Source organism: Macaca mulatta, chromosome 5 (genome assembly GCF_049350105.2).
Source record: "Macaca mulatta isolate MMU2019108-1 chromosome 5, T2T-MMU8v2.0, whole genome shotgun sequence".
Taxonomy (NCBI): Eukaryota; Metazoa; Chordata; class Mammalia; order Primates; family Cercopithecidae; genus Macaca; species Macaca mulatta.
In genome coordinates, this window is record NC_133410.1 from 192,589,862 (window position 1) to 192,613,681 (window position 23,820).

The following is a 23,820-nucleotide window of genomic DNA, read 5'->3' on the forward strand; positions in this document are numbered from 1 at the left end:
CTCCACGCCTCCCACAAAGGAAGCCCTCTTGACTTTCTGCACCACACGGTTTTCCTGACCAAAGCCTCCTTCTCCGAGGAGCTGGTTTCCTCGCACTTGGATCACAGCAGCCTGGACCTACCTGGGATGCAGGATGCCAAGAGGTGCTTTAATGCAGAGCTCATCAGGGTTGCTGAACCTCTTGCCCCAGTCTAGGAATTCCTCCCTCACCCCTCCAATTTGAGTCTGTGATTCCCACGTCTTACAAATGACCTTATTCCCCATGTCTACTAGAGTCTCATGGTCTCCCAGGCTTCTCAGGTGGTTCTGAGCCGCTCACAGGAAGAGCCGAGGCGAGGAGGGAGCAGTGCCTGTGGGCCCTGCAAAGCCTCTTCTCTGCGGTTTTTGGGCAGCAGCCCGGCGCCGGCTCTCATGGCCTAGCCAGTCCTGTGGCCTTTTCGATGAACTCTGCCTCTGCCTCAGTCCTGTGGGTGAGCCCTGAGACGTGACACGGTGAGGCTCTGTCCTCCTCCCCTTCTGCATGGACCTGGTGGCCTCTCCCGCTATGCGTCCCTTTCCTGGGAGCCCCGCTTCCTGTCATGCGTTGGCCCTCATGGCCTATCCCAGAATTCTCTGGGCAATCTGGAACAGGGCTCCTGCTGCCCTCTGCGCCTCTGCAACCTCGTGCAGGATCTGCGGAGACAGGGAGGGAAGAGCAGAGACAGGCTAAGCGACTTCTGCACGCCTCGCAGTGAATGAGTGACTGCACGGATCTGGAATCCATGTTCTGGCTTTTGAAAAGAAAATCTTCTGCCCTGAAGTTCCCCAAGTGCCCCAGTGAAGTGCTGGAAATACTACAGCTGAACCGGAGGGACAGGCAGGTGGGGGCGCAGCTCTCTGCACACAAAGGGCTCAGGTGAGGCAAAAGTGCCACCTCTCTGTTCCACCACAGCGAAGTCCCTCCAACAGACTCTGGATCAGGCAGCTGGGAGCCCACAGACTCAGCTAGGAAAGGTGCAGCAGAGGCTGGCAGGGCCCCCTGGTCCCGCAACCCACATTTCTGCTGTAGGAGGTGTTTGGTGCTGACACAGAATGGGGCCTAGGCCTAGGAGGAAGGCAGACGATACAGAAAGAGTGCAGTCTGCCCCACTCACCAAACACCCCAGACTCTGGCATTCTCCTCTGAGGGCCAATTTAATATGGGGGTACCAACCTGGAGCCCCCTTCTTTAATTTGCCAGGACTCTTTCCCCACCAGTCTGCCACCCCGGACTGTGCTCTGGGGAGTTGGGTTGGCACAGCTGGGAAGGCCAGTGGGAGCCCCAGCAGTGCCAGCCCCTCTCCAGACCTGGCCAGAAACCAGGTCCTGGTACAAGGACCTCTCGTGGGACTAGGGTCAGACAGCCCCAAACGGCAGCCCTGCCACCCACTTCCCCCTGCATGTTCCCTCAGCCTCTACTTCCCCAGTCCTGTGGAGGGGATTGGGGGCAGCCTTTCCCCTGGGATTCTCTGGAGAGGCCCCTCTTTCTGCAGGTGTCTGGAGCAGCCAAGGCTGTCCAGGGAGCCCGAGGTCAAGTCCAATGGCCTAACTAAGGTAGGAGGCAAAAGGAGGTGGCAGGACCGCCTCACCCAGCTCCTGAGCCCCACTACCAGCGCCTGCTCCAGGTCAGACGGCACGCTCCATGGGAAGGAAGCTTCTTCACCCTAAACAAGCTCCGAGCAGGCAGGACACAGAGAGGCCCCAGGAGCCGTAGCTGGCACTTGACCTTGAGAACAAGGTCTTCTTCACTGGGTCCCACCCTGGGGTACAATCCTGCATTCATGGTTCCTTTATGTAAGGCACCGAGGAGTGTCAGGATGAAACAGTGTGTGGCCTTAGAGCCCATGGTCCTGGCCCTGGTTGAAATTCAGCGGAGGACAGAGGGCACTGAGGAAGGAAGGGCAGGCCCTGGGAAGGATTGGGCCGAGCAGGGCAGACCAGGTGGAGCGCCAGGAGGAGGAAGAGGTGAGCAGCCTGAGAAGGGCCTTCCCGCATTCATGCGCTGGCCTAGCCACTGCCTCAAGGAGAGCCCCCGAAACACAGTTCACTTGTTCTAATCTGCAGGCGCCTGAGTGCAGGGTTGCACGTGGAGCGACTCGCTCAGCCTAAGGAACGCCTGTCCTTCCCGAGTCCCTTCTGCCTTATCTTCTGTCTTCCACCCTTCCTCCTTCCTTTGCCTTGCTGTTTCTCCCCTTTCACCTCCCTGCCTCCTTTTCTTTCTTCCTTCCTTTCCTTTCTATCCTCTCCCCTTTTTCTTCTTTCCTTTTTCCTTCAACGTGAAAGCATCAAATGACACATATTGTTTTCCATTCCTGAGGCAGCACTCAATTGATTTTAAGAAGTCGTCACAACACAGCTCCAGGCAGATGAGATGAAGCCTGTGGTTGGTCTCCTTTGCCCGCTGCACGTGTTGTGCTGTGATGCAATTATTTTTGACACACCTGGCTGCGTGATTAGGCTCTGAGCTTCTTGGTGGCAGGGCTGTGGCACATTTCGTCTGTGTCCCATGTGTCAGGTACACAGGCCACACAAGAAAACCACCATGGAATGAACACATCAGTGAACAGCATAGGCAATTGATTTCCAAATTTCTTTTTCAGAGAAACCTTTTCCCAAAGGAATCCCAGATATCTCCTGCCTCTCCAGCCCCTGAGCCCCTGAAACTTGACTGGGAAGCTGAGGGTAAGTGAATGCAGTTTGAAAACCTCCGGTAGATATGCGATGCATGTCAGGGAATTCCTTACTGTAAACCCACAGGGGCCGGTGACTGCCCAAGAATGAATGGAGTATTATGCAATTGTGTTGAAACGAATTTGGAACAAAGCAATCTGGCTGGAAAGAATTTGGTTAGCACATCAATTTGGTCAACACAATAATTTGGTTTAAAAGGAATATTCATGACTCTCTGATTTTAAGCTTTTTTTTTTTTTTTTTTGGTTTAGTTTGTCTGCTGTTACTCACCTGTCCTCTCTTTTTTGTGTATATCCCAGTTAATTTTCAGCCAATTTTCAAGGGTTGACTAATGATGTTTAGAAATTAGTTGAAACGGCTGGGCGCAGTGGCTCACGCCTGTAATCCCAGCACTTTGAGAGGCTGAGACAAGTGGATCATGAGGTCAGGAGTTGAAGACCAGCCTGGCCAAGATGGTGAAGCCCTGTCTTTACTAAAAATAGAAAAATTAGCTGGGCATGGTGGCGGGTGCTTGTAATCCTAGCTACTCGGGAGGCTGAGGCAGAGAATTGCTTGAACCTGGGAGGCGGAGGTTGCAGTGAGCTGAGATTGTGCCACTGCACTCCAGCCTGGGCAACAGAGAGAGACTCCGTTTCAAAAAAAAAAAAAAAAAAAAGAAATTAGTTGAAACAACCTGAATTGTTTTTCTTGCTATAAAAACAATGCATCCTTGTTACACAAGGTCAGAAATCATAATGTTAAAGAAATGAAACAGCCGCAAAGTCCAGAGCTGGCCAGGGTTGTGCTGTTAATAAATGCAGATGCTCCTTTGCAGTCCCCGTGATGCTCAGCAACATTAAATGCTCACGATGCCCACTCCGTCTTGCATCCTTTTGGCCTCTGTAACGAGTGTGTGTCAACAGTTGTCAAGTAGTGTCACTGTCTCAGGGAAGCCTTTCCCTGCCTCTCAGATGGGACGGGCCCCTCATCAGATGGCTACGCAGAGTGATGCTACCTTCCCTTGCTTTTCACAGCTCTGCTGGGGCTTCTCCTGCTTCTGAAGACTTTTTTCCTTGGTGTCCTTTGCAGGCTCACCCTCCTCCATCTGGTTACTAAAAATTAGATTTCCTCAAGGCTGTGTCCAGGATCCTTTTTCTTTCCAGTTCTGTACTCTCCCCGGGTAAACTTCTCCATTCCCACAGCTGCGCTGAACTCTGATGCGCCATTGAGTCACGTCTTTGTATCTCCAGCTCTCTTCTCTGAGCTTCAGACCTGGCAGCTCGACGTCCCAGAGCCAACTCCGAGTTGATGTCCCTCTGCCTCCAGACTGCTCCTCTTTCAGCCACGCCTGATTCAGTGAAGAACCACCATCTATGCAGTTCTGTGAGCAAGAAGCCCAGGGCCATTCCTGTCATCGTCCAATCCCTCACTCCCAAATCCAATCCATCAGCAGGTCCTGGCAGTTCCAATTTCTAAGGGTGCCTCCCACCCAGCCATTTCTCACCACTTCTGTTACCCAGTCTGAGCCATGCTCACCTGCTCCCCAGGTTTCCACAATGACTTCCTGATGCGTCCGTCGCCCTCATTCACCCACCCTGGATGCCGCCATTCCATTCAGGTTGCAGCCAGAGTAGTGCTTTCAAAATGCAAGTATGATGCCATCACATTCTTCCTTAAAACCTTCCAGTGACTTCTCATTCATTTCGGGATCAGAATAAATGCTTCAGCGTGGGCCAGATGCTCATGCCTGTAATCCCAGCTCTTTGGGAGGTTGAGGTAAGAGGATTGCTTGAGTCCAGGATTCGAGACCAGCCTGGGCAACATAGTGGACCCTTGCCACCCCCAACTCCATGCACATCTCTACAAAACGTAAAAAACTTAGCGGGGTGCGGAGGGGTGCACCTATCAACCCACCTACTTAGGAAGCTGAGGTGTGAGTACTCTTTGAGCCCAGGAGGTCGAGGCTGCAGTGAGCTACGATTGCACCACTGCACTCTAACCTGGGCAACAGAGAAAGACCCTGTTTCAAAGAAAAAAAAAAGTGTTCAGCTTGGTTGTTAGAGCCTGGCCTGGCCTCAGCCTCTCTCCCCCTTATCCACACCACACCTCTCCTCCCTTCTTTCAGTGTCTTGAAACTTTCATGCTTCCCACCCTATCCAGGATCTTAGCACCTGCTGCTCCTTGGGTTTGGGGTCTCCTTCCCACCTTACCCATGCCCTCATTGTCACTTTCTAAGGACACCTTTGTGAACTCTCTCAGATGGAGCTAGACTCCTTATTAGATGATGTCATCATGCTTGCTTTTCATGATTGTACTTTTGATAACTGTACTTATACATTTATTTGGATAAGTATTAGATTGTCTACCTCCTTCACTGGATGGTAAGTTCTCAGGAGGGAGTGCAGGTGAGGAGGGTCTGTATCTGCTTTTGCTCATGGCTGTCTCCAGAGAGTTCATCCCAAGGCCTTGAGTCACACCCTTTAAAGATGTTTTGTGAAGAAATGGATTTGCCATGATTTTTGAAGGATGGATGCTCGTCCCTGGATTTCTCTTTAAGACTTTCTAATCAACATAAGGGATGCTGCTAAAAAACTATGCACTCTTTTGGCCAAGATACCATCCTGCAAAGGGAGATTGGATGTGGTTAGACAGCTATAAAAACTTTTGAACACTGGAGGAATCACTTCGGCAGACAGCAGTCCAGAGAGGCAGCATCTCTTCCATTTCTCTGCAGCAGAAACGGTCGATGCCCAGAAACCCTGCAGGATGCTTTTGAGGATCATTTTGTGGAGACAATCTCACTCTTGAGATGTGAATTTGCAATCCTTTTCTTGCTGTCAAAGACAACATCAGCAATGCAGATCTTGCTGAAGTTACTGACAAAGGAAATGATGCAATGTGAATTCAACCCAAAGAGGCTTACAGAATTTTGACCCAAGCCTACCCTTGCCAGACAACATTAATTGCAGAAGCTTAGGTTTCATTTGATACTTCGATGAGTTTTTAACACATTTCTATTGCATTAAAAAAATCAAATCAATTAACTATCATAAGTATGTGTGTGTTATCACATCAAGGACTACTTGGCAATCCTCAGCATTGTAATCTCTTATCCTACATGACAACAAAAGTGTGAGTGTAGTGGATGTGGATGCATTCTTCTGGAAACACGTCTACAGTTTTTATCAGTTTCCTAAAGAGGTTCTTGACTAATGAGGGCAGGAACCAGCAGATTATGCCTTGACTCAGGCCTCTTTCAGTCCTAAAATTACATAAATCACAAAGTCTAATGCCAAACTGGTAATGTTATTTAAAAACTAGTGGATATCCAGACCACTTGTGTTTGCAATGTTTTGACATCCGCCTGAAAAAAAATCCAGTTTTTATCCAGAGGATTGGTGTCACATGCATAGAGGCCGTGACTTAGCTGTCAGGTTTACTCACACCTCTGTATGAGCAATGCTGAGCTCCTTATTTTCCCTGTGCCTGAGCCTCTGCTTCTAAGATCAGCCTGACTGAAGGTTGTCAAGGACCTACCATGGCAAGAATGAGAAAGAGGCTGGAGCTGACCTGTAATTCTTGACCAGTAGCCAATGCATTCCTCTTATTATCCAGATGACATCACCTTGATTATAACAAGCAAAATTTGATAGAAGCTGAGTCAAATGCCCACCCACTAACTCCCCACCCAGCCCACTGCTGGAAAGTGTGGGAGTGGAAGCCAGGTGCAAATGTATCTTTCTCTACGTAGAAGGTGACTTATTGGTCTGAAGGCCTGCCCTGGACAGGAAGAGGCCAGGAGAAGAGCCCAGACCCACACCCAGCCCCATTCCAGGAGCATATGAGTGGTTGCATCCAAGTCCTCCTTACTGCTTGGCTGTAGGGAGTTAACATTGCCAAATGCATGGTGGGAGATGTGAACTTAGAACTCCAAAAAGTATTAAGCACAGACTCTTAAAAAGCTGCTTTTTTTATTCCTTTTTTGTATTTTATAATAGTCATAAGAATAAACTTAAAAACTGCTGCTACCATGTAAGGTAGCCCTGCTTATCCAAAGACATCAAGCTGCATTTCTACACCATATCTTACTATTCTCCCATATTCCCTATTTTTCCTCCTTCCTCCCATAATTCTTCTCTGCTTTGGGTTGCTTTCCAGTATGAATTGAATGTTGGAGTCTCTTCCTCACCGCCCTCCACTCCCACCAATTCCTTTAACATTAGACTAGAAGGATAGGGTGGAGGGATTAAGTGAGTGAACAACACACACTCAGCTCTCACTCCTTGCAGAACACAACGGGGTCCTATATACAGTTTCTGGCTGATTTTGGGGCCTACCCTGACTTAGGGCCTGAGATCTTTTCCAGAGGCATATTTCTCCCTGAACTCCAATGGCAACATTGGGCGGGGTGCTAAAGGGCCTGGTGAACGATATTAAACGCCTCAAGACTTGAGGTGGAGTATGTTGGACTCTTCACTGTGGATCAATTTTTCAGCCTGCTGCTTTATCTACCTGACAGGAAGACTTGAACTAGTGCCATTTCTAAATTGCACTTCTAAATATTGACTTAATGGCGAGACTCAGCGTGTCATAACCCAGTTCACTAGAGCAACGAAGATTTTCCAGACCTCACCAAGAGGTCTGTACAATATCCTGTGGGGAGTGGAGAAGGAAAAGGAGGATTTAAGAAGAAAAATACAATCAAGTCATGTTTTGAAGAAATGCCTCTGCAACTCGCTTAATCTTACAGAGACACATGAGTGCTTACTGGGCTATTGGCTAAGGCTGGAGGGAACCAGGGTGGACACAAAAATGACAGCAGTGACCAGAAATACTGCAGCTGCCCCCCAGGAAGATGAGAGGGTGCCAGGCACGCCCTGCTGGGCTGGCAGCAGAGACAGCTGGCTCTCTGAGTGCTTCGTTTGAGTATCCAGTTTAGAAGGACTAGACAGCGTCTGAGAGACTAGAGACTTTATTCTATATCTATGACGACTTCAACACAGCCAGATCTTCAGTGAATCTCCATTTAGGTCACTGAGGAAGCTCTAGGAGGCTATCTTTATAGCTTCTTTCCTCCTGACAGTTAACAGTATAACTGATCTTAAAGCATTTCTGTCACATCCCATTAGCTGTTAGACTATGGATCAGAGGAAGAGATTGGTCCCTTCTTGTCCTGAAGGAGCTGTTTTGGAGGAGCAACAAGATATTTTTCATGCAAATTAGCTTTCAGATTTCTTTAGACACTCAGTGATATATAAGAGGAGATAAAGGCCTAGAGCAGTGGCTCAGGCTTGTAATCCCAGCACTTTAGGAGGTCAAAGCGGGTGGATCACCTGAGGTCAGCAGATCAAGACCAGCCTGGCCAACATGGTAAAACCCTGTCTCTACTAAAAATACAAAAATCAGCTAGGTGTGGTTGTGCACGCCTGTAATCCCAGCTACTCCGGAGGCTGAGGCAGGAGAATCACTTGACCCGGGGAGGCAGAGGTTGCAGTGAGCCGAGGTCACACCACTGCACTCCAGCCTGGACAACAAGAGTGAAACTCTGTCAAAAACAAAAGGAAATATAGCATAATAATAATACCCTGTACTGCTGCAGAGAGAAGTGAGTGCAACACGGCAGCTGCCCCTCGGTAGGATCTCCTCCCACTTGGCCATAGCACTGGCATCCTGGCTGCTGAAAGCCCCTCTCTAGGAGATATTATGTGGAGGGAGCTCAAGGGGTGTTGGCAGGAAGGTTTTGTGTGTGAGGGTGTGCTCTTCAAAGCAGGAAAAACTTAAGTCCCAAGACAGAGAAAGTCAAACTAACCAGATATCATGGAAGATGACCCCCATGGTATTGGCCATATTTATCTTGATGGTCCTTAGATTTGTTTCCAGGTGGTCCCTAATGCAGTGTGCCTAATCCATTCCCTCCCTATGTATGAACTTGTTGATAATAATGCCTCTGAGAATGACCTCAAAGTGCAACAAAATCCTTGTGCCTTGACCTCATTATACTTGCTAGAAGAGCCAAACTCACCCCTAGGTTTGACTCCTCTAGCAAGCCTGATGGGCCTGGTCCATGCACTGACTTGCTTCCTTAAATCTAGTCCACCTCCATGAAAAGTTGTCTCCTTGTAAGATAATGGGATCTTCCTAAACTCTTCCTTTGCTCAAAAGTGTCTTGCGTCGCCGAGATGGCTGCTATGGAGGGAATCTTAGGTGTCTTCTGAAGAAACTGTGATCAATCCCCCTGAAACTGTGTCTGCTGGGAGAGCCTATGCCAGCTATGTCTTTGTTGCTCGGCCCAGCTGTGAATTCATGCAGCCTGCCCTGGCCTTCAGAAGCTCACCTGCGGGTATGGCCACTGCTCTGCAGCAGCTTCTGGGGCACGCGCTGCGCCGCAGCTGGGTGGTGGGCTGCCCTCCGATGTCTCCATGTGTCTGTGTTCCGTGCACCTCTGACAGCTGGATAGCCTGGAGTGCCCCAACAGCTCCCCACACACCCACTTCCATCCAGCATCCTCCAAACTCCTGCCGAAGGCCTACGCACTCCTTGTGGGCCTTCACCCCACTCTCCACTGCCCCCTCCCTACAGACCACACATCTCGCAACCCACTGCCCTCTCACAGACCCTTCAGGCTGTCCTCAATCCAGACCAGTGTTACCCCCTCAGCCACTTGACCCCATCTCCTACAGGCTGCTCTTCATAATGCCTTCAACTTTCTAGGCCTCCCCTGGTATCTTCCTCCATAATGGCCATCATCAGTATGACACCATTGAAAATTAGGAAAAAAGTGTCTATTGCCATGTGTGTGGGAAAGGTAAACTGCCCACTTACCTAAATAATGAATCCCACCAATGGAAAGACAATGGGAAGCCGGTTATATTGTTATCACTGAATCCTCTCATCCTTAATGAAAGATATTCAGTGACCAAGATGAGGGTATCCCGAGGACTTCTCACAGCAGCCGAGGCAGTTTACATGACTACTTACCTCGTTGAGCTAGGGTGTAGCTCAGGAGTCTTAACACAAAGGGACTGCATTTCATGGACTACCAAGAAATAGTGAGTGCTTCCAATTATCTTTTCAATATTGTAGAGGAGTTCAAACACATATAGAAATGGTACACTATTTTTTTAAGCCAATAAGCACCCTATAATTTCTCTCTCCTGTATATCCAACATTTTGCACATGAAAAAAGCAAGCTATCCTGTGGTGTTTGCTAAGTCAAGAGAATCAGGAAATAGCATTATGTCCAGTATGATGTTAGAGAGTTAAAAATACATTTTAGAAAAATGTGCCCATAAGATATATTTCTTTTCTTTTCTTTTTTCTTTCTTTCTTTCTTTTTTCTTTTTTTTTTTTTTTTTTTGAGATGGAGTTTTGCTCTTGTTGCCCAGACTGGAGTCCAATGGCACCATCTCAGCTCACCGCAAACTCCTCCTCCCGGGTTCAAGCAATTCTCCTGTCTCAGCCTCCCGAGTAGCTTGGATTACAGGCATGCACCACCACTTCGGCTAATTTTGTATTTTTAATAGAGACGGGGTTTCTCCATGTTAGACAGGCTGGTCTCGAACTCCCAACCTCAGGTGATCCACCCGCCTCAGCCTCCCAAAGTGCTGGGATTACGGGCATAAGCCAGCGTGCCTGGCCAAGGCATATTTCTTAAATAAAGATCTCATTTTCCAAACCACGGCTTGGTCTTCAAACAGTAACTTGACACTGACTGTTCTTGGAGACTCTACGATGATTTGAGATTTGGAATGGATGTCCACACTCACCTGGCCAGTAGTACATGTAGACCTTCCTTTTGGCCTTGGTCAGAGTGACCCACAGAGGTTCTGACCCATTCCACCAGAGAGGCATCAGGCTGTCTTTGTTGACGCCAATGTCAAAGGACTTGTTGGTGTTGGGGTCCCACATGTAGTTCCCGATCATCTGATGGACTTCACAGTGGCGGCCTATGTCAATGAGAACACAGTTGTCAGTTTACAGTTCTGGTGGTTTCTATTTTCATCTTTGTTCCTTGATCATAGAAGCCATTCATGATCGTTTAGGAAGTACAGAACAGCATAAAGATTTGCTTTTGATTTAAAAAAAAAAATTAGATTTTTTTTCTTAAGCGTGCCATGAAGATAGACAATCCAGTAAGATGTCCACTAACTGACGGAGGGTGGGGTCATTTTGAGTGACGTCACCCTGTCAAGTCAGCTGTTTTAAGTTACACTGAGGACACTGTGTGCAGAGCTTAAAGTCTAAATATGAATTAGCATGGACATCCGTGGATTCCTCTGAGACTTGGTCTCCGGTTCTCACTCCAGAGCCCTCTCTGCACCCTCCAAACCTCCTCCCGTGAGATCAGGAATCTAGCTGTTACAGCGTTTGTTCTTTCCTTTCTTAGATAAGAGGAGCTGTTGCTTCAGTGCTGAACAGTGATAAAACCTATGACGTTTGGAACAGAATGGCGAAAAATAGATTCAACTTTGAAAAACAAAGCAAGAAAACAACCCTCCAAATGCAGTGTTATATAGAAACGAGGGCTGGTTCTGTTGAGCACAGCTTAGTCCCAGAAGACAAGCCAGAAGTGAGAGACGCAAATGCTTGGACTCTTTTGAAACATTAGGCTTAAATTATTTATTTTGGAGCAATCTGTTACATCTTTAAAGTAAAAATAACACAAACATTGGCAAGTGCATCAAAAATTGCTGCAATTTTAGTGAGCGTCATTTGGCACCGGGATGAAACATGCTTCACTGAGCTGCCTAACTATGCTTAATCAAGTGGCTTTTCTTCTTTGTTTTACTGTTGTTGTTTCTTCTCCCCACCCCCTCCCCAAATTTTATTTTTAAACAAAAACAAAGAAAAATTATAAAATACTATTTGGAAAATAGACACTAAAAATATCAAATGGAAAAAACTTTCATTTCATCCCAGAAAGCAAGGCATGCCACAAACTGTGCTACTATGCTCCCAGAGATCCCCCCAAAAAATGTTTTTTACCCAAAGCTATAGAATTAGTGTTTTGATCTTGACCAAAACTTTCACATTAAAAAGATTAATAAAATTAAAAATAAAATTAAGATGTTGAGCAATTTCTGCAATGGTTAAGGAAGTTATTTTATTTATTGTCTCAACTAACATGTATTCAGTGCTCTTATATATATAGTTCCATGAATTGTAGGCTGTGATAGGTGTAGAGATTCCAATCTGAGTAAATGCCATGCCCATCCTCAAGTGGCTTGTAATTTAATACTCAACAGAGGGTCCTCTGTGTAAAAGAGCCAGGCTTCCCGGGGCTGGGTCTGAGAAGGAGGACAGGTTGCAGCCATAACTTCAGAATTATGATGACCCTCGCTCACCCTGTTGCAGGGGATAATTCCTAGTATGTTCTCACCAACTCATTAAAAGTAGGGTCCTAATTTTATTGGTTTAACTATATTATCGTTTTTAGTATATGAAAGTTGAATCATATTAAGAGAGCCCCTCTTACAAGTAAAAGTACTTATCTAGTCCCTTTATTCAAAATTTTGCATTGTTTCACAAATTGTATCATCCTAATGATGCTTACTCATCCTTTCACAAGGCAAGATAATCATGATCATATCCATAGGAAAAGGCCTCCTTCATGGACAGTCTTTCCCTATAGATCCTCTGATGCCCTCCCAAGTCCAGGAGGACTCAACTGCAGCTGGTGTGCAAAGAAGCTGAGCAAATGTGCAGAATCAGAAGTGGGTGTGGGAAGCATCATTCCTGAGGTCAAGAACCAAAGCCTCTGAATGAATCACCAGGAAAGGACCAAGGATATCAGACATGGGAATAATAGGGACAGATGCTGAGTGAGTGGGGTGGAGGGATCTCTGCTTCCAAGCTTGAATTGTTTGGACCATTTTAGAACAAGGGCATGAAACCCAAAGATAAATGGAGGCTTCACATGATGTGCTTTTCACAAGGCTGCATACAAGGAAGCATGAAACAACCAAACAACAATTTTTAAAGTACGTATAATCTATACTTGTATATCTCAGAAACCCCATATCATTTGGTGAAAATTTCTCTCTTCTCTTCAACACACATATTTAGCACTCTGGACTCTAAATTGTCCAAACTCGCTCATTCTTCTTTGTTCTCTGCTCTCTGGGTAGAAAGTTATGAGGAGCTTCTTGTGGGTTGCAGAGCTGTTGTATGGCTGGATTGTGTGTGTGCATGCATGCACAGGTGTGAGAGAGACAGAGACACAGAGGGAGACAGAGAAAGACAGAGAGAGAGATGGAGAGAACATTCTCCCCAGAGAATTCCTGCAAGGTGGGGTGCTTCCAAGAAGGTCACCTCAGACTCCTGTGGAGAAGTCGGGTTGGGTTTGTTCTTTTGGTGGATTGGGTCCTGAGATGAAATGGGAGGGTGTGCTGTCCGCAGGGCTTCCTTTGCTCTGCAAAGAGCGGCCTTTCCTGGAAGCCAGCAGGAGGAGGCTGCTTCAGATTTTCTCCTCCCTTCCATGAATACAGTAAGGCTGCAGTCTGTGCTTGCAACAGTCGAAGTCGACTCAGACTCAAGCTGATTTCCCTGCCAACCCTCTCTCTCTCTCTTGCTGTTTCATTTGTATTGCCTTGGTAAAAGTGGTGGCTGAAAGAACAGAACAGAACACAATGTACTGGTTTCTGCAGCCCACGAGCTCTCATCTCCATATTCCTGCCTGACCCATATCTATTTTTATACATCTGCAGCTCTGGGTTTTTCTCTGGTTGTGCTTTCCAAACAGAGCTTGGATGTGGTTTGGTTTTTTGGTCTCTTTGCTCAAGGCTTGAGTAGAAACTTTCCTGACATTCTCCAACACCACAGTTGCAGGTGGTTTTCAGGTATGATGTAAGGAACGTCTACTGCTCTTCCTCCTGCAAATAACGACTCTGGAGGCTTTGAAATCTGTGTTTGCCTTTCTCAGAGAGAGCTCCTGGAATTGTTCCCACAGCTAGAACTGCTGTATGAAGGGGGTGGGATATGACACCTTCAGCGTTCATTCCCCAGTGTCTTACTCAAGTGTGTTCAGATGTAATGACCATCACAAGAAGTTTCTTAGCAAGCTCCCAGAAACCTCTGAACCATGTTATATGTTTCATCTCAGAAATGGCTGGCCTTTTCTGGCCAGAGAAGGTAGAGGATATGTCCATCTTATCTACAGCTCATGGTCACGGAGACTTTCTCTTTGACCTCTGAGTCCTCTGCTAGACTAGACCCAACCTTGGGCTTCCCTCCTTTTTCTTGTAGAGTCCAGGTTGAGCAAGAATCCTGCTAAGTCAGTTTAGTGATAATCCTCCACGCTTGGTATCTGACCACCCTCAATATCTCACCACCATGCCTGCCTTCAGCAAGAGTTCTGTTGAGTAGATCTAGCCAGAATTCCATTTCTCCTGATGTTTCTTCTTAGTAGTTTTCCATCTACTGACCCCACCATGTTCCTTGTCTGTCAATCTCTATTTGCCTGTTGTACTTGGAGTGGAGCCCAATCTCTCTCGCACTGTTGGATCCCATTGCAGCGTCCTTCCATCTATCACAGTAGTTCCTCCTTAAAGGAAGTTTGCCTTACCGTCTTTAACAAGCATCATAAATAAGTATTTCTTGTCTTTCTTTCTTCTGTCTTTCTGTCTTTCTCTTTCTTTCTTTTTCTTCTGTCTTTCCTTCTTTTTCTCTTTCTCTCTCTTTCTATTTCTTCTTTCTTTTTTCTTTCTCTCTCTCCTTCCTTCCTTCTTTCCTTTCTTTCTTCATTTCTTTCTTTTTTCTCTTTCTTTCTTTCTTTCTCTCTCTCTGTCTCTCTCTTTCTTTCTTTCTTTCTTTCTTCCCAATCTCACTTTGTCACCCAGGCTGGAGTGCAGTGGGGCAATCATTGTTCACTGCAACCTCAGCCTCTCCAGGTTCAACCTCCTCCTCAGCCTCCCAAATAGCTGGGACCACAGGAATGAGCCACCAAGCTTGGCTAATTTTTTTTTTTTTTTTTTTTTTGTATTTTTTGTAGAGGCAGGGTTTTGCCATGTTGCCAAGGTTGGTCTCAAACTCCTGGGTTCAAGTGATCCACCCGCCTGAGTATCCCAAAGTGCTGGAATTACAAGCATGAGCCACTGTGCCCAGCCAAGTTTCTCTTTAACAGTGGATATCTATAAGGTTGCTACTGCTTAGATTTCAATCAGTCTTAATTTTTTCTCACTGTTTTCAAACAGTCAATGCTAATTCCTTTTATAGTTCCTTACCTCTTTTATTCTTTTTGCTTTCACTCAACATGTATTTATCAGATAATGTTTGCATGCTAAGTATATAAAGATAAAAAAGAAATGGTTGCTGTCTTTGGCTTACAGTCTGCCATGGACAATAGTAGTAGGCACAGTGGTTAAGGGAACGAATCTTGGAGTCAGATTGTATAGGTTCAAGTATAAACTCTACTTTTTACTGTCTGCATGACCTTGGACAAGTAGCTTAGACTCTCTGAAGCCTCAATTTCCTCATCTGAGTAATGGGCAGCGTAACAATTATTGTGAACAGTCATCCCTTTGTGTGGCCGTGTGGAACCATAAAAATGGCTGTGCAAGCCAAAACCATGAAAAGCTATCTTAATAATCAGTGGGGTGGGGTGGGGGGAATAGGATTGTTCTGTGACATTTAAAAATGTTTGTCAAAATATTGAAAATTCTCCTACTATCAGTTATACAAGAAAATGAAGGAAGAATTATACAATTATAATTTATTAGTATTTTATAATTTACAATATTAGAAAGGTTGAGAATTAAAGGGCACTATTTCTTTGTAAGAAATTTACGAAGAATGCTTTGAACAGTACTTGGCTTCTTCCAGAGGTATAACAAAATATGAGCGAACATCTTTTCCATGCCTTAGGGAATTGTTATCTTCTTTCTAAGTACAGATTGGCTTTCAACATCTTATCCTTTGTGCTTTCAATGTCATAAAATAGTTCCAGGCGTTCTTTAATATGAAGTTTTTGCTGGTGTCACTTCGTCTGGGACATCTTCATCCTTTTTTCACAACTTTTTTCTTCATTTATGTCAATAAATTCACGATCACTAAGGTCCTTGGGGTGCATACCTAGAGCTTTGTAAATGATTTCAGTGTCAATATTCATGTGGTCAATGATCTCTTCTATAATTCCACTTACATTTGATTCAAATCCTGCAAAGTTATTTTCCAGTGGAGTAAGAGTTTCTGCCATCCTCCATGCATATTACTTGCTGTTCCTGTCTGTCATGGTGCTCGAATGTTTCTGGTTGCATGTTTTATATCACAGTTCTTCCAAAGTTTAGCTAAATAAACTGCATTATATCCCATTGTATCATCAATAACCTGTCTGAAATACAGGTTACTTACATCTAAAATAATAGGTTTCAAAAGTTGAAATAACTTATTGTCCCATTTAATAGATGATTAAAGTTGTTTTTATAGAAAAAGCAAATCAAATTTTCTCATAATCTTTCAGGTATTCAGGAGGGTCAGAATGACCCAGAGCATTATCCAATGATAGCAATGCATTAGAAGTTAAATTATATGGGTTTATCAGTGGGACACAGGGAAGCAACACAACTACATGCTTTGCTGTCTGTGCATGAGCTAATAATAGATGAGCAGCAGGCGATCGCCAGCAGACTATGAAAGAAATGATGTAATTGACCGATAATCATGACGCATATTTGTTATTTACATAGTGATAAATAGTCCTAGTGGATTGAGGACTAGCAAGGAAGTTTATAGTTTATGCTACAGTAGCTACAATTGGGGTTGCCAGATTTATTTTAGTCAATATACTGTGGTAACTGAAATTTGAATCATGTTATTGGAGAACCGACATTATTATTTTTTATTTTTAAAATATCTTATTTAAATAGATTTTGGGGTACAGGTGGTTTTTCGTTGTGTGGATAAATTCTTTCGTGGTGATTTCTGAGATTTTGGTGCACCTGTCATCGAGCAGTGTACACTGTACCCAATGTGCAGTCTTTTATCCCTCACACCCATCCCACCCTTTTCCCATGAGTCCCCAAAGTCCATTACATAGTTATTATGCCTTTACATTCTCATAGCTTAGCTCCCACTTATAAGTGAGAACCTACAATATTTGGTTTTCCATTCCTGAGTTATTTCACTTAGAATAATGGCCTCCAGTTCCATCCAAGTTGCTGCTAATGACGTTATTTCATTCATTTTTATGGTTGAACAGTATTCCATGGTGTCCATGGTGGTTTTCTTTATCCACTCATTGATTGATGGGCACTTAGGTTGGTTCCATATTTTTGCAATTGTGAATTGTGCTGTTATAGACATGCATGTGCAAGTGTCTTTTTTATATAATGACTTCTCTTCCTTTGGGTAGGTACCTAGTAGTGATATTGCTGGATCAAATGGTAGTTGTACTTTTAGTTCTTTAAGGAATCTCCATACTGTTTTCAATAGTGGTTGTACTGGTTTACATTCTCACCAGCAGTGTAAAAATGTTCTCTTTTCACCACATCCACACCAACATATATCATTTTTTTACTTTTTAATTATAACCATTCTTGCAGGAATAAGGTGGTATTGCATTGTGGTTTTCATTTGCATTTCCCTAATAGTCACGTTGAGCATTTTTTCATATGTTTGTTGGCTGTTTGTATGTCGTCTTTTGAGAATTGTCTACTCGCGAATTTTGCCCATTTTTTTTATGGGATTATTTGGAGAAAAGACATTATTTAACCTGTGGTAATTGAGTTTTCTGCATATCTGAAATGTGCAAAGCAAAGAGTGTGTGTGCATGCACATATGTGTACATACACATAAACATACATAGCACACAGTAAGCACTGTTAATATTAACTTATGAGTATTTGGGGAGAGTCACACAAACAAATGCCATCTAGAGGCCAGCTGGAGCTTTCTCTCTCATGAGCTCTTCATGTGATTGGCTCCAATCCTACTTCCATCAAGATTCTCACAAGTCCACAGGAGATGCACATAACTGCAGGCATCTCTACCTCCATACTCCTGCTTCCAGGACATATGGTGTCTAGAAATGTAGGTCAGCTCTTTCCTGTATGACAAAAAGGAACCTCCTCACATGAAATATTCCTGAGTGGGGTGAACTTTATTGGGGATTCAGTCTGGAGAGGAGGGGAAGATTGAGGGCAATGCAAAGAACTTCCAACAGAACATTAGACATCCAACGTCTCTTCATGACAGAGAACACAAAAGCAAACACACCAAAAACAAAAATAAATAGATGGGACTCAATTAAACTAAAAAGTTTCTGCATAGCAAAGGAAATAGCAGAGTAAACAGACAACCCACAGACTGGGAGAAAATCTTCTCAATCTATACATCCAACAAAGGACTGATAACCAGAATCTACAAAGAAATCAAACAAATCAGCAAGAAAAAAACAATCCCATGAAAAAGTGGGCTAAGGACATGAATGGACAATTCTCAAAAGAAGATACACAAATGGTCAACAAACATATGAAAAAATGCTCAACATTCACTAATGACCAGGGAAATATAAATCAAAACCACAATGCAATATCACCTTACTCCTGCAAGAATGGCTATAATAAAAAAATAAAAGATGTTGGCATGGATGTGGTGAAAGTGGAACACTTTTACACTGTTGGTGGGAATGTAAACTATTATGGCCACTATGGAAACGTGTGGAGGTTCCTTAAAGAAATAAAAGTAGCACTACCATTCAATCCAGCCATCCCACTCCTGTATATCTACCCAGAGGAAAAGAGATCATTATATATGAAAAGGATACTTGCATATGCATGTTTATAGCAGCATAATTCATAATTGCAAAAATATGGAATCAGCCAAAATGTTCATCAATCAACAAGTGGATAAAGAAAGTGTGGTATATATATACCATGGAATACTACTCAGCCATGACAAGGAATGAAATAATGGCATTCGCAGCAACCTGGATAGAATTAGAGACCATTCTTCTAAGTGAAGTAACTCAGGAATGGAAAACCAAACATTGTATATTCTCACTCATAAGAGGGAACTAAGCTATGAGGATGCAAAGGCATAAGAAAGATGTAATGGACTTTGGGGACTTAGGGGAAAGGGCGGGAGGGGGTGAGGGACAAAAGACTACACATTGGGTACAGGGTACACTGCTTGGGTGATAGATGTAGCAAAATCTCAGAAATCACTGCTAAAAAACTTACTCATGTAACCAAACACCACCGGTTCCCCAAAATCTATGGAAATAATAAGAAAAAAGGCATCCGAGGTATCCCCAGTCTTTCCAGCAACCACTTGCCCCTCCCCCCATGGTTTTCTCCTGGCTGCTGCTCTCAAGAACCCAGCTAGCACATCACATTGTCTCATTGCTTCTCTATTTTCTGCTCCACAGCAACCCCCTCCAAAATTTCTCTCCAAACTTGGTTTTCTCAAAAACAGTTCAGCCTTCCAGTGTTCTTGTTCAACTTATATTTGCAGGCTCATAGGGTGCTGGAAAAAGTGGGGGAAGGAAGGAAGCAAGGAAGGAAGGAAGAAACTTCAAATGCATGACTATTGCTGGATAATGCTCTCATCACCCTCATCTTCCTGAGTACTTGAATGAATATGTGAAAGTTTGCTTTTCCTACAAAGACAACTTCAATAATCTATTAAATGGGAGAGTAAATTACTTCAACTTTGGATATTTTGAAACCTAAGTTATTTCAACTTTTGAAAGAAGGAAAGAAGGAAGAAAGGAAGGAAAAGGAGGAAGGAAGGAAGGAAACAAGAAAGGAAGGAAGGAGGGAGGGAGGGAGGGAAGGAAAGAATGATTGGAGGGGAATGAGCCAAGACAGAGGGCTTCCTACTGAAGAAGGAATTAGGATAGTCCTCATACCAGTAAAATGTGGCATGTTGCTATTCACCACACTCAGAGTTCACTTTCTTTGAAAGGTGAGATGCTCTTACTGATGTGCTAGACGTGGTACTAACACAATTCGAGATGGTCACAGCTGGACTCACTCAAGGTCCTGGCAATAAACAGGCTGCACAGAGTTTAATTCAGGGGCTTTTACAAAGGGGTGGGCCGGGCTGAGGGAAGCCGAGGGCATGGCGAAGCAACCCAGGAGGGGTGGTGGTAGCGAGCCACCATCACCCACCCACTCCGCACCCCAAGGGGTGAATAGCAAGGGGAGGAGATGTGGCCACGGGGACCCCAGACTTGCCTCTCCTGCCACTGTCCTAGAGGCCGTCCCTCAAGGTCACCTGCTGAGGCTCAAGGCAGGCTGGAGAAAGCAGAAGAGGGCAGACAGGCAAACAGCGGCTCTCCAGCACAAGGGCCAGGGAAAATCGTAAGACGTGGATTTTTCAAGAAAATCACGTTGATCAGTTGGGCGAGGGTCTTTCACTGAATATCAGAGACCACGCAAGTTGAGCGTCCTCTGAACAAGTACTCGTGAGCTGCGATGGTATCACACACTCTCAGGAATGGAAGGGACCTCAGGCGGCCTCCTAATCTAATCCTCTCCCTGCAATTTCAGAGGTGAGGAATAACTCCCTGCGCTTTGTGTATATTAGGTGTAAAAGGCTCGAGTGTGCGCCCAAAGCCACAATTCCAGTAAGTGGTGGGTGGGGTGGAGAAGCAAAGGGAACGAGAGCGACTTGAACCTGGACCTCCTGGCTTCTCATATCATGCTCTTCACACTTCACTTTCCATGACAATAACAGATTTATGGTTACAGTTGGACTCTGGAATATGAAACATATGCTCAGTTCAAGGTGAAAGCTCTCGGTTTAAAAAAAAAAAAACTACATTTTATTCACGTCTCCAAACATATACAGAAAAACAACTGCATAGCTGGTTATGTCGCTGAACAATCAGGTTTGCAGCCAGTGAGGAATTCCTCAATTCCACGAATGCTTTCTTAAATCCGGTGTATAACCACCTTTAGCAAGTGATAGTAATCTTTAATTTTTAAGCCATTCGTTTTGTTTCTCTGAGGCCTATGTGTGTTTCTATTAGGCGACGTGGTTGTGTCTACTAGAAATCAAAACAGCTGGCAGAAAAGGGAGAAATGGGGTTACATTCGAGGCACATCAATTTAGTCAAAACGTGGGGATATAAGCGGGGCTTACCATACACTAAGAAGGCTCATGGAAATCGTTCTTTTATAACCTGCAGGATTTTGCCCAGAGGCAGCATTCGACGGAGCCCTGAGTCCAGAGTTGCAGGCAGGCCTCTGGGGCCACCCACTGGAAGCCTGGGTTATAACGACATGTGGCGGGCACAGGGACCTGGGCTGTGGGCATTCTGTCCGCCTCCGGGAGATGGTGGCTATGGTGGAGAGACGACAGAGCAGTTTGGGTCTGGGTCTTCTCACTTTCTAGCTGTGGGAATTGAGTCTAATCCTCAGCTTCTCAAAGCCTCACTTTTTCTCTCTCTAAAACGGGATTCATAATACTTACCTGGCTAGATTGCAATGAGCATTAAAGATAAAAGGGGTTGACGCACAGGTGACGCTTGCTACATTGCAGGTATTGCTCTAAGGGCCTCTCTTATGGATTGAATCGTGTTTCCCCAAAAAGATGCGTTGAGATCCTCACCTCTGGTACCTCAGCATGTGACTCTGTTTGGAAATTGGGTCTTATAGATGGCATCAAGTTAAAATGAAGTTCTTAGGGTGGGCCCTAATCCCACATTTCTGATGTCCTTATAAAAAGGGGAAATGTGGACAGAGAACCTGACCTGCACCCAGGGAAGACGATATTTGGAAAGGGAGAGATGGCTCTGTAAACCAGACAACATTGGGGCTATGAGAAGCTAAAGAATCAAGGAATTTTCAGAGGGAGCACACCCCACCCACACCTTAATTTCTGACTTCTGACCTCCGGAACTAAAAGACAATACATTTCTGTTACTCTAAGCCACCCAGACTTGTGGTACTTTGTTACAGCAGGCCTAGGAAAGGAATTCCACATTTCATCTTCACTGTGACCCTAAGGGATAAGTATGATTGTTAGCCCCGCTTTCCAGGTAAAGTAACTGAGGCACAGAGAAGGTGAGTTGCCTGAAGTCTTACACCACCAGGTATACTGGAGCCAGGATTTCAACTCAGGCAGCCTGGATCCCGAGGCTCAGCTCTTCACCACTGCGATCTACTAACACTTGTGCAACCAGAATGAACCAGCACTCTACGCGATTCCCAGCACTCAGGAAGCCCACAGGAGAAGGAAGCTGCTGGTGTTATGCTTGCTATGATGCCATATGTGAAGCCTCCACCGTAAAGGACAGGATGCATTCAGGGGAACACCTCAGTCCGGGTGGAAGGTCTTGGGGCTGAGCCCACTGAGGAAGCACTTTACCTGGGACTCTGGAGGGGTGAACCTCCTAACCTGGACCACAGACAGAAATCGATTTTCTGGACACTTGCCAATCAGTTTAATTATAATAGTTCCCAGTCCTTGGCCACCTCCTTTGTATTTGGAACTAAATGCTTTACATTTGCATCTTATAAATGTAAAAAAGCATTTTACATTTATAAGGAGGTGTAAAGATTAGTTTAGACCCTGTTTAGATAGTCTTCAACATAACTGTAGGAGATGGAGAATATTATCTCCATTTTACAGATGGAAGAACTAAGATTCACAGTGGCTGAGTGAGGAGGCTGGAGCCACACCGCTAGGAAGAGGGCAGAACCCCAGTCCCAACCAGGTCTCTGACTCAGCATCTGCCCTCCCCAGCACCAACATCTGCTCCCCTCCAGCCACACTGTTGCCTCATCAGTTCACCAGGGCTGGCCATTTTAATACAAATGACCTCATACGTCAGGCCTGATTCTGAGACTCTCAGCAAAGTAACCACATGGAGATGCACAGATCTGTGGAATGCCAGACATTCTCCTATCTCTTGCAATCAACTATCATGCACCAGGGTTTACCGTAAATACCTCTAAGGAGGGAATACTCTCAGACTATAGATATCAACAATGGAGATGGTAACGTTAAGCTTCCTCTTCCTCTGGAAAGAGGCCAGCTGTGGAAAGAGAGGCTCCCAAAATCTGAAATCGGGGGTCTTAAGTTAATGGATACATTTTAGAGACAACGTACATATATTATCTCAAATTGACATGGTTCCAAGAAGTAACCTTATATACTCGATTCAGAGCCAAGCAGCCAGAGAATGTTAAATAAGTCAGACATTCCCACTAGTAGGTTCCTCTTAGTACTTTTCCTTGAGCATTTGGAGGTGTAAAGATTAGTTTAGACCCTGTTTAGATTAGTGAACTTTCAAATAACTACTTTGTACCCAAGAGACTTGAAAGAATTAACAATGCATTGCTCAAAGTACCTAATTTAAAAATTGAAATTTGCCTCGCAGATAACCTCTGTTGGGAAATCTATTTTATTTTTTTAACTTGTTCAAAGACAGACTTTGGATGTTAAAGAAGTGGTTTCCAATGAAATATGCAAGATTGAGGTGAAAGAAAAGCTCACAATTTGCACATCTTTAAAAGCAACTACTGAAGTATGTGCCAGACACAGTTATCGTTACATCCCGAGACACAAATACTGTAAGACTGAGATAACAGGCTTTGATTATAGTGTGAAGTGTAGGGACTGCAACAAAAATAACCCCAAAAGAGGAGACATGTTTGATTAGGAACATTCACACTCATTGTTTTGAGGTCACTGGACTTAAAAATAAATGCATTGCTTTCTGTCTCTGCAGCGCCCACCAGCTTGGTGCAATTATTTAACAACTAGAATACAGAAAAGGAAACAAAAAATAATTTTCCTGCATAAGGACAAAAATGTGAGCCCTTAAGTTTTGACTTAAACACTTCTTACTTTTAGAAAACTAATTTTTAACGAAGCTCAAAGAAATTTCCTGACAATTCAATCCGTCTTCACCGCTGTGCAAAGCTGGAAAAGAGCATCAGTTAATTACCACATTGAAAATGAAACCTCTTTTGAGGCACACTCCCATTTTACTGAGATCTTATAGAGGCTTCTCAAAAGATGGCGGATGTTTGGAGGGAGGAGCTTCTTACTCGGGGCATGTCTACCTCCGTACAGGGAAGTCAGCCAACATCTCCATCCTGAAGCACCTCCGTCTTCTGGCTCGTGATAAAGCTTCCTCTTCCCACCCACCGGACTCCCTCCTCTCGCCAGTGACCAGGCTGG

General features: G+C 44.7%; 1 protein-coding gene across 1 annotated transcript in view; it reads right to left on the reverse strand.

The window, feature by feature from the left end:
- Positions 1-23,820, reverse strand: part of ENPP6 (ectonucleotide pyrophosphatase/phosphodiesterase 6) — a 120,804-nt gene that overhangs the window by 51,295 nt on the left and 45,689 nt on the right. Inside the window, exon 2 of the mRNA XM_001082274.5 lies at positions 10,455-10,634. Coding sequence (XP_001082274.4) covers positions 10,455-10,634 — 180 coding nt within the window. The remainder of the gene's footprint in view (positions 1-10,454; positions 10,635-23,820) is intronic.